At 33.4% G+C, this 17,255-nt stretch overlaps 2 protein-coding genes across 7 annotated transcripts in view; both read right to left on the bottom strand.

The window, feature by feature from the left end:
- LOC137641610 (prostaglandin reductase 1-like) overlaps nucleotides 1-17,255 on the bottom strand; it is a 581,256-nt gene that overhangs the window by 317,787 nt on the left and 246,214 nt on the right. The window lies entirely within an intron of this gene.
- The window catches only part of LOC137641608 (syntaxin-7-like), a 32,351-nt gene continuing 23,474 nt past the window's right edge, over nucleotides 8,379-17,255 (bottom strand). For 2 of the 3 annotated variants that reach the window (XM_068374327.1, XM_068374328.1), the window contains exons 8-9: nucleotides 9,918-10,017; nucleotides 8,379-9,671 (exon numbers count right to left, since the gene is read on the bottom strand). In XM_068374327.1, coding sequence (XP_068230428.1) covers nucleotides 9,922-10,017 — 96 coding nt within the window. In that variant the 3' untranslated portion in view covers nucleotides 8,379-9,671; nucleotides 9,918-9,921. The remainder of the gene's footprint in view (nucleotides 9,672-9,917; nucleotides 10,018-17,255) is intronic. The other variant, XM_068374329.1, reaches the window with a different exon arrangement.

Below are 17,255 nucleotides of genomic sequence, written 5' to 3'. Positions count from 1 at the left end.
TGAATATTCATCCAGTGATACTGCTAATGTATTAATAATCTTAATCATCCTCCTCATTGAAATGGCACTTTGCAAATACAAAATACGTAATTAGTTATAACCTTTGATAACACTCATAAATATTAATTTATAATTTGTGCATAAGCAGAAAATTGATTCTATACATTATCACTGTAGAAAAATAACATTTCTTAACAATATCTTTCTTAAATAGAATCTGTAGTTCAAAAGGGAAAATAAAAAGAAGTATTTAAACTGTAATACAAAGTGTGGGTATATAACACTATAATAGAAGAAAGAATAAATAAAAATTCTGACAGGCTTGAGAGGACACAGTTTACACGCTTGTTTGTTTCGCAGTCACCTCTTATCTGTGGGAATAAAGGGTCATACATATACCTTCTTATTATAGTCAAGCTCATCCACTTTTGAATGAATTATACACGAACCCCAAATAGTTCCATTGAAATAATTCAATAATAAACATTGCAATATATGTTTTATTTTGCTCCAATATGGTTACATCACAAAGCATACAATATCCGTATGTATATCAATCTTGCAATATGTAAATGTAACACTGTTATATACAATATCAAGATTACATTTAAAGAAATCCTATGCTGAGTTGAAATGAAACTGCATTTTCACAAGTAAATGGGTTACCTTTCCTAAACACACAACAGCAAAACCTTTTGTTTTTAAAGACAGTCATAGATTAACAATTGGAAATACAGTAACAGTTCAACTGAAATTTGTCAAAAAGAAAGAAAGAAGAGGAGCTACTAAGTTATTGCCAAGGGCATGACTCATGACAATATCTAAAAGTCTAAAAGTGATTAGATGACTAATACAGTATATGTTCAGTACCTGATCTTGGGAGAAGATATAAAGATTTGTTGGAAAAAAATGTAAAGCAAAAATGTTACAGTACATTAATACAAAGTAATTCCACTCTGAAGTCTAGTTAAGATTGGAAGTTATCAACTTATTGATGCTGTTAGATGTTATAATCTTAAAATATCTTTTTTTTTAATTGCATAAAAAAGTCAAAGGTCTGCAAACTAAAATACTGCAACATTTCAACAACTTAAGTTCTTGCAATAAATGTTATTCAACATTACAAAAAATGCACTGACAAACAGTATATGAGCAAAATCATATTTATGTTGATCAAAATTGTATTTTAGCAGAAATGCAATCCATAAAGACTTTTAAACTTCAATTAACACTGAAGCTGGATTAAGGGTTTAACAGAAGGCAACAAGTCATTAGCAAAGTCTCATAACAAATATCAAATACCTATACTGAGAAATACTATCATGTTACATATGTGGGTAACAAATCAAGATTGATAGATGGCATTCACGGTATCATGATAAAAATATCGATAAAAATATCATTGACCCATCAAGCTACCTGCTCATATTTGCAAATTACCTAAAACTATCCGGTCACCACAGTCATTAACTACTCTTAAAAGGCATAAGATGAATAAATCTCTTGCTGGATCCCTGATACTAAAGTTATCACAATGTCACCTCAAATATACAAAAGCTTCCCTACTTAATATCAATAACAGAGTTTTACAGTATAAGGAAATCGTGCCGTCAGCTACCTAAATTATTTACGCAAATTCCTCAAAGATGTTTTTGTCAGATTTTCCTTTAGGATAACTAGTTTTAAAGTGAATATAGTACAGTATAATCAATTATTGAGATTTCTCCTTTGTGTATAGTCACAAAAAAGTAAAATGAAGTTGCCTCAAGATTAGAAATGACTTTTCATGAAAATGTATTTACCCTCAAAATACGTCTTTCAAGTCTATAAAAGGTAAAACTTCACAACAATCATCTTGTTCAATTTGAAAATTCTCTTCCAACTCAAAAAATCACTCTGCCTATCAACATCATACTGCCTACCTTCCCAAGATATTGTCCTTCAGCTTATGTTAAAGATATGAAAGTTCTAATACAAAATCAAATCTAGCTAATAGGCAAATATTTTACTAATAGGTGAAAGAATTCATGCTCTAATATTAATAATCTGCATGAATTGTACTGGTAAAATCAAAACTTAATTCTGAAATACTGTATTACAGTTAAAAAAAAAAAAGGATTTTCCCTAGCTACACAAACCATCGTCTTTTAATAGGGATTTACTGCATTGATGTTTTGCTATGACCAGAATTAAGGAAATTGTGGGAGTCTAGTAACATTGTATGGTTGCCAGCATCCCACTTGTGCTGGGTAGGTGCGACTAAGACAACAACCGAGCATGAGGTCCCTGTGATCAATGAGTTGTGATCTTGACACTACTATTAGATGCTTGTCGTCCAAGTACCTTAGAAACCTTATTCCCATGGTGTGTGCCCATGAGGAAACCAAAGTGAACAGCCAAGTAACACTTGCAGTGTTGTGGACAGGGTGAAGCATAGCCCCTTAAACTGGAAAACTGTACTCTCTTTCTGAAAAGGAAATGCAAATACCTCCTTGATCTTGGATGGACAGGTACTTACAAGTACAGTAAGCATCCTTCAGGTCTATGGTTAGCAGGAAGTCATTCTTTCTGATGGCTTGAACTACTGTACTTGGTGTATCAGTCTTGAACCTCATATGGGGTACAAACCGATTCAAGCAGGAAAGGTCTATTTGACAGGGCTTCAGCCTCCTGTCAGTTTCCCTATCAGAAAGATGTTGCTGAAGAAACCTGTCTAAGACTTCCTCTATAATGTCCTTCCTGATCATTTGAGATATCTTTTCCTCCAGTAAGAGTTCTTTCTAGGATCCCTTCAAATAAAACGGCTGGATTGTCACAGTCCGACAGCTCAAAAATAGGAAGTGATACTTTGAGCGACATACTTCTATTGCCAAGGAATCTGCCTTGAAGAACTGCCACCTCATCCAACAAATTTACAGGCATTCCCCCACTGGTGGTAAGTTGGGGGACATGCCTTCCCTAACGGGAATCTCTGCCCCTTTGGTTAGAGGGATGTCCTCTGCAATGAAATTATTCTCAGGCTCAGGTAACAGCTTTTGTTGTGGTACCTGTTTGAGAGATGGTCTAAGGGCTTGGCAAGTTGTAAAACGAGAAGACGCTGCCCTTCTTAGAAAGACTGGCTTGTCTTTGCTCACTTTTCTACCACTGCTGTAACTTCCACGGTGGGAATTCCAAAACTTTGTCCACCATAATAATAGAAACCAACTTCAGAGGAAATCCCTTTGTCTTGTAAATATAACAAAAAGAATTCTAAAGAAATCTATTCAAATAGAGACCTTTCTTTACCAAGCAAGACATGTGCAAGCATATTGAAACAGTTTGGTGTTTAAAGCCTTTCATCACTACCTGTATTACACTATTTATCTGGATTACATTATATTGATAAAACAATAATTATCCAAAAGCTTATGTCAATATATGTGCCTGTACTGAGATAATTACATTTTCCTGGGATCTGAAAAATTAACATTCATCTTGCATAACATATAAACATATTTGGGTTTCCCAAATTTTGTTTTTACTGATGAAATTTGGACAAAAACCTATTAAGGAAAAACAGCAACTTTTTACAATAGATTTCCAAATAAATTAAGAACAACAAGAGTTTTAAAAGGCACTACAGTACTGCTTCTATAACAAAACTACGTATCATTATAATCTAAAATTCAAGATATTCACCAAGTTGAAATTGAAAAGCTTAAACAATGAATACTCTCACAAGAAAGCATATGGCTACAAAAACCCATCCAGTCAACTCTGGCCGCATTGATAACTAAATTAATTATTTTGAAAATATGTGACTATCAGAAAGTTCTTTTCTTTTATGAATTTATTTCTCAATAAGTGATTTAACATTATATTTTTTTGAATAATGGATTTGTATGCTTTACAGAGTACAATGTTTTAAGGCAAGGCAGAGATTATTACCAAAGCAAACCAAATATTAGATATATAACTCATTATGTTCAAAAGCATGTATTACACAACTCATTGTTTCCAATGATTAGTTGATCTTAACCCATCTGTGAGAGGGGGAGAAAAAGAGAAAGAGAATTGAAGGACAGTCTATGGACCTAATTACATTCAGATACTGTACCACTGATCTGAAACAAATTAAAAAGAAAGGTAAATTGTAATAAAGTTGCTGATATTGTAACAAGTCAAATGATACATTCATCCTAACCTCTATTGTTTCTTGCATGATCATCTGTAGAACCCTCCAGTATTTGGTTTTTTCTTGCACCTCCAAGACCTATTTCAAATTACCATGTGTTCTTATAGTATTCCACACAATCAACTAAATTTAGCATTAATCAAATGATAATTCATTACACAGAGTATTTGTGAGACTTAATATCTGTAAGTGATCCATTTTATACATGAAGGATTCCCTAATGGAGAGATCTTACCGATAGTGTTCAATGCACGGCACTCTGTATATTGTACTAAACGTTCTTTGCAGCAGAATCCAGTACTTTCCCCAACCGCACTCATTTCTACATACAATATATATTCTATTTTTACCTAGTTTTCACATTCTTAGACTGCACTTTGCCTCAATTTTGACGTTTTATTTGAAAAGAAATCTTTCAGGGAAGCCCTAATATTTAAAAATAAGACACAGTAGTCACACCTTTGTTTTATCCTTGACATGCCAAACACAAAAATTGTCATAAATTCTCACTTTCTTAAAATCTAACCTCCATTGACCGCCTTCATCCCACACACACACTTCATGGAATATTGATAAAGTTAATACTACGGGTCTTGCAGCTGAATTTATATCAATATGGACTTATTTCACAGTAATACTAGGATATTTACAAGGATAGAGAAACCCTTATAGACTTTACAGCAAAATCTCACACATTTTTAGATCAATTAAGATATGGCAAAAGTTAACAATGATGCACTTGCTGGCTTTGACAAACGATAAGGGCTGGTGTACGTGGGACGTAAAATACTTTCAAAGCAGACCATTAAAAAATATTTTTACATTGCAAATAAAATAAAATACAAATATTTAAACACAATCTCTCCTAAATTCATTTCTCACAAATGTATCAATGCTTGTAAATATCATGATAGCTTCATTATTACCTAAGACTACCCTTGAAATACTGTAGTGTGTATTTTTCAAGGCCAGTGAAAAGGTAAGTTATATATAATCAGTTTGCAAATAATGTGCTTCTTAATATGTCTCCATAAAATATACATAGAATAACTCAATATAAAGGATTTCTTATCTGCCTTTCAATTTTTTATATACAATTTTGTATATTTTCCACTCCAAAAGAATCTACTTTCTCATGATCTAAGGAATTTCAAAGATTACTCCAGCATTCATGCATATATAACTGAAGCCTATTTACTATAGTATATTCTATAAAGGGAGATTTACTGCAAAATAGTTCATGTGAACAGGACGTCTATTATCATAAGCTTTATACAGGAAGAATATCCTAGTTTCCACTAAGTTAAAAAGCTTAGACTGCAATTTGCTTGAATCTTTCTTTACCTCATTCATGTAAAAAGGATATTAAGCACATACTGTACATAAGTTTTTCTCTCTTCTTTTGGGAATAACCCTAAAAATCACAACCAAGCATCACTCTCAAGAATTTGCATAGCTTTCACTTGCTACAAGTGAAAAATTGCCATTACCAAAATGTTCAATTTCTCTTAGAATACTGATAAACTTAAAACTACGCAACTTCCGTGCAAGTAAAATGACTACTACCAATCTCCAACTAGAATAAATGTAAATTATCAAGCCTTTTAAAATTCAGAAACCAATGAGAGTAATTTTCCTACCAATTTCATGATTCCAGTTGAGAAATTAATTGCTTCACACTGCCATCCAATCACAAACTTGATAAGATAGTGAAAAAATCTATATTCAAAACAAAGATCAACATTATATACCTTGTAATAGAGCAACTAGAGAGTTTTGGATATAAAGATTAGACAGTGCCTGATCTAACATATTTCTTTAGTATAGGGTTAGCACCTACAGTGCGCCTTACAAGGAACTGCATAAGCGGTGCTATAGGTTTCTTGCAGCATCCCTTCGACCCCCAGATGCAATGCTTTCCAAATTTTTCTCTTTTTCCTTTTTTACTTCAATTGATCATCTTCCTCTTAAAAACAAATCCATAGAAAAAGACAAAAATAATCAAGGATATTCAAATGATCATTATCTTCTATAAGCTAATTAGTTTTGCATATATCATGCCCATAAGTGCTGTACTTCTTCTCTTATTCCAGAAAAAGCCATCAAAAGTGCTGCTATGTACATACTGTACATCTTGAGCTGTGAATAATCAATGTAATCTTACTTGAAGTTAAGGTTCACTTTACGGATAAAAGTTAGCTATGGATACCGCACATGTCCAATTTCATACACACATCTACTGTGCATATACAGTACTGTAAATTATAAAATACAAATGCTATTTTAATGAACATTAATATTTCTTGTAAAGAAACATCATGAAAGATTGACTAAGCATAAAATAAGACAAAATAAAGTTTGCTTTTATGTACAGAGGAATTACATAATTTACAAGAGTTCACTTTTTTAAAAGGTCTTCTATTAGATGCTCATTGGCCCTAAATTATCAATTCTTAATTACGCATAATTTGCTTAATCTGACAAATAAGTATTTATGGAAATCTTAGATTCAGTAATGACTCTTATTCTTATATTTAAAAAATAAAATACAAATGCGCAAGAATATAATCAAGGTTTCTTATAATCAAACACTAACAAGGAAAGTCAAGTACTTAAAATTAAATTATAAAAAAAAATCAACCAAATAATTAGTTCATTTCTCAAAAATATGTTTTGGCAATGCTTGGAAAATTATGGCCCCTGTAACTTGACTCCACATCACTAACCAACAGTGTCAAAATCCTTCTTGAACAGCTCTAGTTTATGAAGGGCTTTCAGTTTTGTTGATATATGATGTACAGTTTCAGAAAGGAAAAAAAAAATCCAAACATAAAAAACATGTAAACGGGTGGACGGAAGCACACAAACACAGACAGGTTGAAGAGCACATGCAACATCATAACAAAGATCAAAAGGTTCAATGTCATAAAGTAAAAATTGGTGTTACTTCACGACATGAACAATTTTCCTTGCAGCAATAAGCATCTACTGAGAACAATATATAAGGTTCTCTATAATGTATTCTTGCAAAATTTCTTGAGAGTTAACCCCAGAAGTACAGAACAGTTGAAAACAGCACCAAGGAATTTATAATGTAAAATTGCACGATGCTGGAACAAAGATGTGAAGGTTAATATGAATGGTAAAAGTATGGTGGTCAATTCCAGGATAATATGGATCCAGATAAAATTTACACTATAATATTCAGTTGTAACAAATCTATACTTTGCATTTACAAGGCAAATACTACATTACAGTGAACCCTCGCTACTTCGCGGTTCGACCATCGCGGATTTTTTCCATAACCCATATGGTATGTAGGTATGTATATGTGTATACATACATATATATATATATATATATATATATATACGTATATATATATATATATATATATATATATATATATATATATATATATATAATATATATATATATATATACACACACACACACACACACACACACATATATATATATATATATATATATATTTATATATTTATATATATATATATATATATATATATATATATATATATATCTAAAGTAGGAAGATGTGATGTAGTTCTAAGGGAAAAGTATGGGAAATATGTCTGGGTAATAAGCAAAGCTCTACCTCCAGTTTGTTTCTTCATTATGATCAGAGATAAACGTAAACAAAACATTGGTTGCCATTTTTTATCGTGCTTTTTAGCGTGTTTAGGAAACGCATGATATAAAATCGCCTTTAATATTTGTGCCTGTTTTAGTTTAGGGTACTGTAGTACATGCATTAAGTGTTCTGTACATTAAAGGGTAGTTTGTTAACAGTACTACGTACAAGGGAAGGTTTTAAAAGTCTGAATATACATGTTGAATAAATAGGTAAATATGGTGTCACTACTTCGCGGATTTTCACCTATCGCGGCCGGGTCTGGAACCTATCTACCGCGATAAACGAGGGTTCACTGTAATTAAAATAGGTTACATGAAAAATAAAAGATGTTACATACTTTGATGTATTATATTAAAAAAAATCTTTTACTCATATTTCAGTAATGATATGATACACCAGTATATGAGAATGGACTAGGAGCTGAAATTAGGATAAATTCTCTTGAGATATTTCCTCCCAAACTGATGCAATTTTGGCTTATAAATACATTTAAGAATTTCATGTTCTTTTATAATGAACTTGACATCAGGTAAGAATTAAAGATGATTGGTGTAATGTTCCCTTTATTTGGCCAATTATGACACTTATGTAAGCAAAATATTAACAGAGACTTGCAAGCGCATGATGTTAATCACTGTTTTCAAGTATTAATCACAGCTTTTATTAATATCAAACATCATTTGAGAACCAAGAGAAAAAACCTTAAAGTTCTGACCCACGCAAATAATCAAACAAAATCTTCTGGATAATATGTATATACTACATCAATTCTGTGGTACATGACTACAGTAATACACTAAATAAACTTTGCAGTAATACACAGTACTACAAACTGAAAACAATAAGGAATGATTACTAAGTCATCTGCATTTATTACCAAATTAAGAGAGTAAACCTTCACAGGGTCAGTTAGTTTTATTCACTCAAGTTTTACAACATACACAAAATGAGAGAGAGAGAGAGAGAGAGAGAGAGAGAGAGAGAGAGAGAGAGAGAGAGAGAGAGAGAGAGAGAGAGAGAGAGAGAGAGAGAGACCAGGTACACTACATAAAGATCAGGAGACACCATCCAGGCAATTGTTGAATCGGATAATTTCTTTTCCAAAAAACACTAATAGTCTTAGCTAAAGTAGCAACTGCACGCTACTGTACATTCAGCATTTCATTACAACATCAAACAATGACACAAAATTAAGACCAAGGACAGCAATGTAATTTGTATCACTGTACAATACACACTGTACAACAATTGGAAAATATATAAAAAATTCCATCAATCAAAGTAGTTCTGCCTTATCAAGTAAAATGTTTTATTAACATATATACAATTTACCCCTTTAGTTACCTTTCAGTTTCATTAAAGAAAAATAAATTACCTATACAGTACAGATGTTAAAATAGAGTGAAAGCACAACAACATTCTAAATTAAACACAAAGGACACATTCTTCATTCACTCATAAAAACCTCTCACATGAACAACAAGTAAGACCTCTCACACACAAGACTGACCCTATTGTGACACAATCAACAATTCTTATATCTATTTATGGTATCATTATATATAAAAACTAAAGGAAACAAAAAATATAGTCAAGATTATGAAATAATGATAAACCTATCACAATATTTACAGTTGCACTCCATTTCTGGTAACATACAATGCCAAGAGATGTTCGTAGACAAGTTCAAACATACAGAATAGTCTCAGCAGTTAAAGTTGTCAACTAGGAGATCTAGCTCAGTGTCCTTCAGTTGCTGGCCCAGATGATCAATCCAACAATGAGAGCAATCATAAGAAAAGTGAGTGTGAGGAGGATGACCTTTCGCCTTGATTTATCCTGAAATAATGTTGGACTCTGTAAGTTACAGTGCCTCTCATAATATGCTTTATACGCTATGTCCCTGATTAACTCGTCAATAAGTACCAAAATTACCAGATGAACAAGGAAAATTAAAAATTGTTTCAGTTTCCAGTGTCAGAGAGAGATACGCATATGCATAAAAATGAAGGTAAATTATCTGGCATCAACCACATATTCTTTACATCAAACTCACAAAAAAATAAATCTTTATCTTTTACTTACCTAATTAATCCTTAGCACTCCAGATAATCAGCCCAAGTACAATGCTCAAGATAATTGCACCAGTAACAATGATGCAGATCTTCTTTCTACGTGATTTATTCTACAATACAAAGAAATAAAAGGAATAAAAGAAACAAATATTACGAGGCTAACCAAAAGTCACTGCATTCTAGCGCACAGGATATAAATGCTAAAAAGTAATGGATGAATTTCATGCTTACAATGCAGTTATTAATCCAGGATCTGACTATGGTTCTGTAGGAAAGTTTGAGTAGTAAAAATGTTTTCTCAGAAATGTTTAGTATGTGTCTTAGTGAGGACTTCTGACTTGGATGGACATCGATCATCAAGTACAGTAGGTTTATCTGCTATGACATCATTAATAAGGAGGGCGGTACGATCAGAAAACCTGTCATATCTCTGGTGATATTTCAACAATTTCCTTAGAAATTGGGTCAGTTAGTATGTTTTGGGTAAATAATGCATTTATAACTCTGTCTTGACCATCTATTCTATTCATATACATATGCAATGAATTAATTCTTCTCAATACAGTATTGTACAAAAAGTGATATACGATTATAAAAAAATATCCACATATAGAGATTACTTTACAGACATGTGCATATATGTTAGCATAATAGGTCATTCAAAGTTCCATCAGATGGCTTTTTAATTATACAAAAAAGCATATTTACTTGGAGAGATGGTTTTACAGACGTATATTTTATCAAATAAAGAGTTTTTTGAGTTATTTAAAACCCCTGTATAATAATAAACAAAATATTTAGAAAATAGTAATTATTTCACATATGTATTTGTTTTAAAAAAAATTCTTTTGGTTTCAGAACCACTTACAATTATTACATACCAAAATATTTATAAAATACAGAGTAGTGATTGTTTCACAGACGTGCATGTGTTATCAAAAAGGGTGTTGCAAGTTGTATCAGACCCTTTTGCAGTCCTGCACTTATAAAGAGAGCAACAGGTAACTCCATTTTCCCTTCACATACAGTACATGTGCATGTGGCACATTTCATACAGCTACATGTCCCAATAGTCACTTGGACGTTTCTGTAAATTGGCTTGTGCTACAAAGTCATTTTCTTTCAATTTAAAAACAAATTGACATTGATCAAATTGAATAAACATGTTTCCAATACAGTGATGTTGACAAGATGTATAAAAATATGACATCAACATTTGGCAACTATGCAAATTTTATATGCCAATGTCTTTTCCATGATTGTACAACCTTAATCCAAAGATTTGCAAGGTGATCCTTTTTCTAATAATTTTACTAAGTATTCTTCTGCAGGCTGGAGGCTTTGGCTACATCTTCTGGATTATGCGGCTCTCCAAAATGTTCAAAATACTTCTTGATACAATATCAAAAGCTGCTGCTTGGTTCGAGTTTTACTTGTGTAACCTAATCCAGTACAGTAATGCACGGATGGCAGGAAGCAAAGAGCATGTTTTGAATCATGTTTTTATGTATAACATGAACAGGCAAAAGCCCTGTAGAATGGCTAACTCCAGTACGAACCCATATTCCTCGTACACCAAGTTGAGGAGAAGCCAGTAAAACAAAGCTAATACACTATATCAGTATCAGCACTAAAAAAAAACATTATTAAAAAGCCATGTTTTGCATAAATCATTCTAATTAGTTTCCTCAACTGACAACCATGTTATTTATCAGTTCTTTACTTGCCTACCATTTTACACTGATGTACAGTTAAATGTTATCTTCTCTTCATTATAAGAAAAAAAAATACTGAGTGTGGTTAGTAACACATGGAGTCTAGAAGATAAATTCTAGTACCACTAGCTTGTTTCTCAATGAGCCCAAGAACTGTTAAGATGAATAGGCTATGTCACCTCTTCTGAAATGTGACTATCGATAACCATTCCTGCGGTGTTCCTTTTTTAGTCTCTCAGGTTGTTTTGGCGACAACTGTTAAAAACATAATCAACTAATTCTGTCACAATCCTATTGAGAAGAGTTGATGCATTATTACTTACCAAAAACATACTAAATGACCCAATTTCAAAGGAAATTGTTAAAATATCACCAGGGATAAGATAGGTTCCCTGATCAGCTGCCATTATTGATGACGTCATGGCAGGTAAACCTACTGTACTTGATGACAGATGTCCACCAAAGTCGGAAATCCGTACTGTGACACACAACATACACTTCTGATAAAAAATTCCCACTACTCAAACTTTCCAACTGAACCATAGTCAGATACAGGACTAATTATTTTCTAAGTGCCATAAAAAAAGAAAACAAAGACACTCTAATAAGTAGCATGGTAATAAATTACATAGGATAAAAACGTCCTGAGACAAGTTCTTTTTATACCAAGGACAACATTCTCAGCTTCACTTTGAAGGGACTAAACAACACTATGCATACATCTATGCCAATGCAACTCATAAATACACAGGAGAGGCCTTCAATAAGCAGACACAAGAAGAAAGGGATAACCTATTGAAGTCTTTTGTTATCACTCCAACATGAAAAAATACAGTACTGTACAGTTTTAGCATATACAGTATACTGTAATGCAAAACTCACTTTGAACTTTTCATGATCAGTATTTCTAACAAAACATACAAATAAAGTATATATTTCTATTCATTAATGCTTTTGGCTTTGTAGTTTGGTTAAACTACTTACTAACAACATTCATTCAATTTGATACACATAATAATGGACCGTACTGTACACAATCTTCAATTATTTCATAGAACAGACATTCATCTGAAGTGGGTGTCACATATTAAATTAAATTATTTTAAAGCTTACTAAAGGAAAGTGAATGGAGTAATAGGTTCATCTAGAAAACTATATTATGTGTGAATTTTTTTTTACCAAAAGCTATGAGGATACCTTAGACTTTATTCTATTATACTATACTGTTGTGTATATTTCAAAAAGTTATGATTACCTAAATATTAATAGATAAGCATTTGATTTATGCAAACAACCTTATAAAATGGAAGTTGAAAAGTTTCAATATACAGTACCGTATAGTCAGACCTTACCATTTGTGGTTTGGTTTTACAGAGCTGATTAATCGCTGGGGAACAGTATCGACAATATCTAGGTAATAAATTTGGTGATTTGTGGGTTTTTTCGTAGAATCGATTGCTGTGTTTCCTATTTGACACATGGAATGGTTCCAGTAGTCGTTTCACTTGCCTACCCCATGGCTCACTACCCTCACTCTACTTAAGTCTTGCAGTAACCTCCATAGCATCAGCATCTCAATTGCATAGTATTTTTTTCGCTCCAAGTGCTGAACTTTTGCCATGGTCCATAAAAAATTATCATTCTACATGTAAAGAAGCTCACCATCAAACTCCACCCTACATCAAATCCAGTGAGGAGTCATTGTCATGGAGGGAATTATTGATTAGAATAAAAAAGATCAAAACAAGTCCTGAATTGGCCACAGTGAGAGAGAGAGAGAGAGAGAGAGAGAGAGAGAGAGAGAGAGAGAGAGAGAGAGAGAGAGAGAGAGAGAGAGTGTGTGTGTGTGTGTGTGTGTGTGTGTGTGTGTGTGTGTGTGTGTGTGTGTGTGTGTGTGTGTGTGTGTGTGTGTGTGTGTGTGTGTGTGTGTGTGTTTTACAAGGATTTTGGATGTCTCAAAGACTTTTTAGTCCATCCGTGGAGACTTCATTGGCTTTTTGGTAGAGTGATTTAGTACTGTATAAGCATTTAGAAAGTTTTTACAATCTTGTCTAACTTATTCTTGAACTCATTTAATGTGTTACTGTTTAGTACATCCACTGGAAGTGCGCATACGTGCACACACACATGCACACACGCACAGGCGCGCGCACACACAGATTGTGTGCATGTACACGTCAAGTTTAGCTAACGAGGATAATTACTGAGAAAAAATAATAATCAATTTAGGTCATAATTTATAAACTAATTTTTTTTAAATAAAAATTGTTCATTATCTAGATACCAATTTCATCCTTTTTTTACTGCTTCATGTAGTTTTATTTAGATATATATATATATATATATATATATATATATATATATATATATATGTATATTTTCTTAATCTATTACACTCAAGATTCAACATACTGTACTACTACAGACTCTAGCTTCCATCAAGAAAAGGGGATACATTAATTACTTTATCTAAATCTGCAAAAATGAAGAAGAGTTTAACCTATATGAAAAAATATATGAAACATATGAAGGTATGTCCTGTAACTTTGGTATCCTTATTCTAATTAAAGTGGTTAAAGAAAGGTATGATATAAATATCAGTACTATTCTGTTTACTAACATTTCCGCACTTATTATTGGCCATCATATACCCAATTCATAATATGAAACTTTCCATACAAACCCATTACTTTTATTTAAGCCTTTCAGGCACCATGCACCAAAAATCCGACACTTCCATAGAAGAAATCAGAAGGGGAGGAAGAAGCGCCCCTAATGGTAGATGGTAAACTTACCTGTGATTCCCCCAGTTTTACAACAATTATTGTTTCCCTTCTTCATAAACAGTCAGGAGCAATGGACACTAGGAAATCTTGCAAGATGAACTCTCCCAAGTTCTATTTTTGCTCGCAGTGGTTAGCATTTGTATTTTTTATCAACAGGAAGAGGAAGAGATATCTCTCAAGTCAACAACTGGAGATAAAATGAGTTGGTGATGTCTATCCTTGCCCATAGCCAAACCTAATTCTAGTGGAGGCTAATATACAGAAGTTATGAAGGTTGTTGCAGGAGATTGGCCCAGAACTATAGGTTACTAATACCTTCTAAAATGAGTACTGCTTCCCCTCTCTTATAATAGACACCTCTCAACTCTTCAGACAGCCAGTAGCATGTAAGACTTACATTATATTTTTGTGTATACGACGACCTTTAGATGAGACAAGGTTGAAAATTAAGGCAAATTTTAAGGAATTTACCTCATATCTGTAGTATAAGGGAACTGGTGTGTATGAGCTAGCTTTTGAAGCCACAGGTACCTTATCAATTACTGTATTGGTTATGTAAAGATGATGTTATTACAAATGTCTTTTACTTACTGTATCCTTAGAAATTAAAGATAAATCCAATAAAAGCAATTCTATATCATGTTTTTCCTAATCATACTGACTAAAATGGCAACCACTGTCTAATCCTCCTGGAATGCCTTTAAGGGTACTGACAAGAAGGTAGAGAACTACTCAGATTCCTCATTAAGGCTGTTACTGCTGTAGAGTCCATAATATCTAAGCACAACTAGCAGAAGACAAATGCTGTAATAGACAAGAGTATCCTTAGGGATATTCTTCCATTTCCTTGCAGATGACACTGACAAGCATAAGCAAAGTCAATCTGATAAACAAAATAGGCTTTAAAAATGGAACATACTTAAGACTCCTGAAGATTGTGTTGGTTGCCCTCAAAACCAACAGTTGACAGTTTGTTACTAGGATGAACTCACCAATATCTCTAGCCAATCTTCAAAGCAATGTAGCTTATGACTGGTTTTACTAAGAATAGATATTATTGCTCAGGTAAAATTGGATTACATTTTTTAATTTAAGTCACATGGCTTGGTACTGTGACCTAAAAGGCTATTCAGTGTCTAGATGCAAGTGGATGGGGGGAGAAACCCCACAATTTCAAAATGAAGTTGAAGTTGAGAAATTGTAGCAAGATGGAAGAAAGGAAGCAGGAATGGAAGTAGGTTGATCCTGAGGGCCAATAGTATGCCAGTACTGAGCACCCAGTTATTCTATAATGCAATACTTTTTGTGTGTGCTTGGTTCCTGGAAGGAGTAAAAACTGTTTATCATAAATAATTGCCTATCAGGAAGCTTTTAAGATCAGTCAAGCTGTCAACCATGGCATTAGCTGTTGGGATGTTGAACTCTGACAACTGTCTTGACTAGGACTCCATCTTAAGCTTTGTCATTGACACTATTCTGTGTTTACTAAAGCTGAAAATTCATTAACCCAAGAAATTACCTCATGATGAACCTTCATCTAGCACAGAAATGGAACCTTAGTGCAATCACCATCAGCAAAGTAGCTGACAAGGTGAAGCTCTTCCCCATAAACATCAAATCACTCTTTCATCAAAGGCACCAGGTTTCTTTGTCTTTAAAGAGGTTTCTTCTCCAAGGAGGAAAAATACTTGATAACATCAAAGATAAAACCCTAATTTTCTTGTCACTCCATGAAGATGCTGATTTTCATGGAGAAAAGACAATGAAATCTCCCTTAAGAAAAGAGAAAATAATCCTACATCAGCCACTGCCTTCTTTGTTACCATCTCTGATACTGGAAGACAACCTCTTGACCTAAAGTATCCTTCGCTTTTGCAGAGCAATGAAAAGGAAGATCTATAAAAATTTTGATGGAAAAGTGCTCACTTGTCTAAACCCTGTTATTGGAGTGGATCTTGATGTCCTTACAAGAATAAGGATCTGCAATGGTCACATTAATACAGAAGCATAGCGAGAGCTGGAATAAGTTTCTCTGATAGCTGAAACTAGTTGTTGGAGTACAGCTTGATGATGAAGCAGCAACATGAGCCTGACTCATAGAGATTCATGACCTGAAACAAGTGCTTGATAGGTATTAAAAAAGCAGCTTTAAATTGGCAAGGATATGGCAAGAGGCAGGAGTGTGGTCTTGTAAAAAAGTAAAGCAACAAGAAGCAGGAACCCAATGAAACCCTGTATCATGACTGCGACTGGAACAAAGTTTTTTGCTGGAGCAAGACTGAGCTAACCCATTACTATTGTGAAGCAGATGACAATTGTGCAATTGAAATCAAAAGACTTATAGCAAGCATGCCTGGTACACAAGAATGGCAGTAAAATAAAAGACAATAACAAACAAAGGAAGCACATGAACAGACCAAAGAGCGTAAATTCAGTGACCGAAGCTTCGATTATCATTAGGATAAGAAAAGGAACCATAGGCAATGGCAAACTTCTGTGATGAAGAGTACACTTGTTTCTCTTCTTGTCACTAGGTAGACAAAAAGAGGTGTCAAGGGAGTCTCAAACAGAAGGAAACGTATTTTCATTGTCATGTACTCCAGCAAAAGAATTAAGGACTACATCACTGCAATTGCCATAGACATAAAAGGACAGTTATATTAAATGCATAGTACACTGATGCTAAAAAAAATTATCCAACACAGGAGACCTCTTGACATACTCTGAATTATTTCCCGATGAAATTACATTTTCCATAATAGGATACGATCTCTGACCTATGTGAAAAACCTGACTACTGAAAACAATACATCAAATGGTCTATCACTCTACCATGGTACTTCCCCC

The sequence above is a fragment of the Palaemon carinicauda genome, chromosome 5 (genome assembly GCF_036898095.1).
Source record: "Palaemon carinicauda isolate YSFRI2023 chromosome 5, ASM3689809v2, whole genome shotgun sequence".
In the NCBI taxonomy this organism is placed as follows: Eukaryota; Metazoa; Arthropoda; class Malacostraca; order Decapoda; family Palaemonidae; genus Palaemon; species Palaemon carinicauda.
Note: the sequence above shows the minus strand (reverse complement) of the source record. Positions and strands in the feature narration are given on the sequence as shown.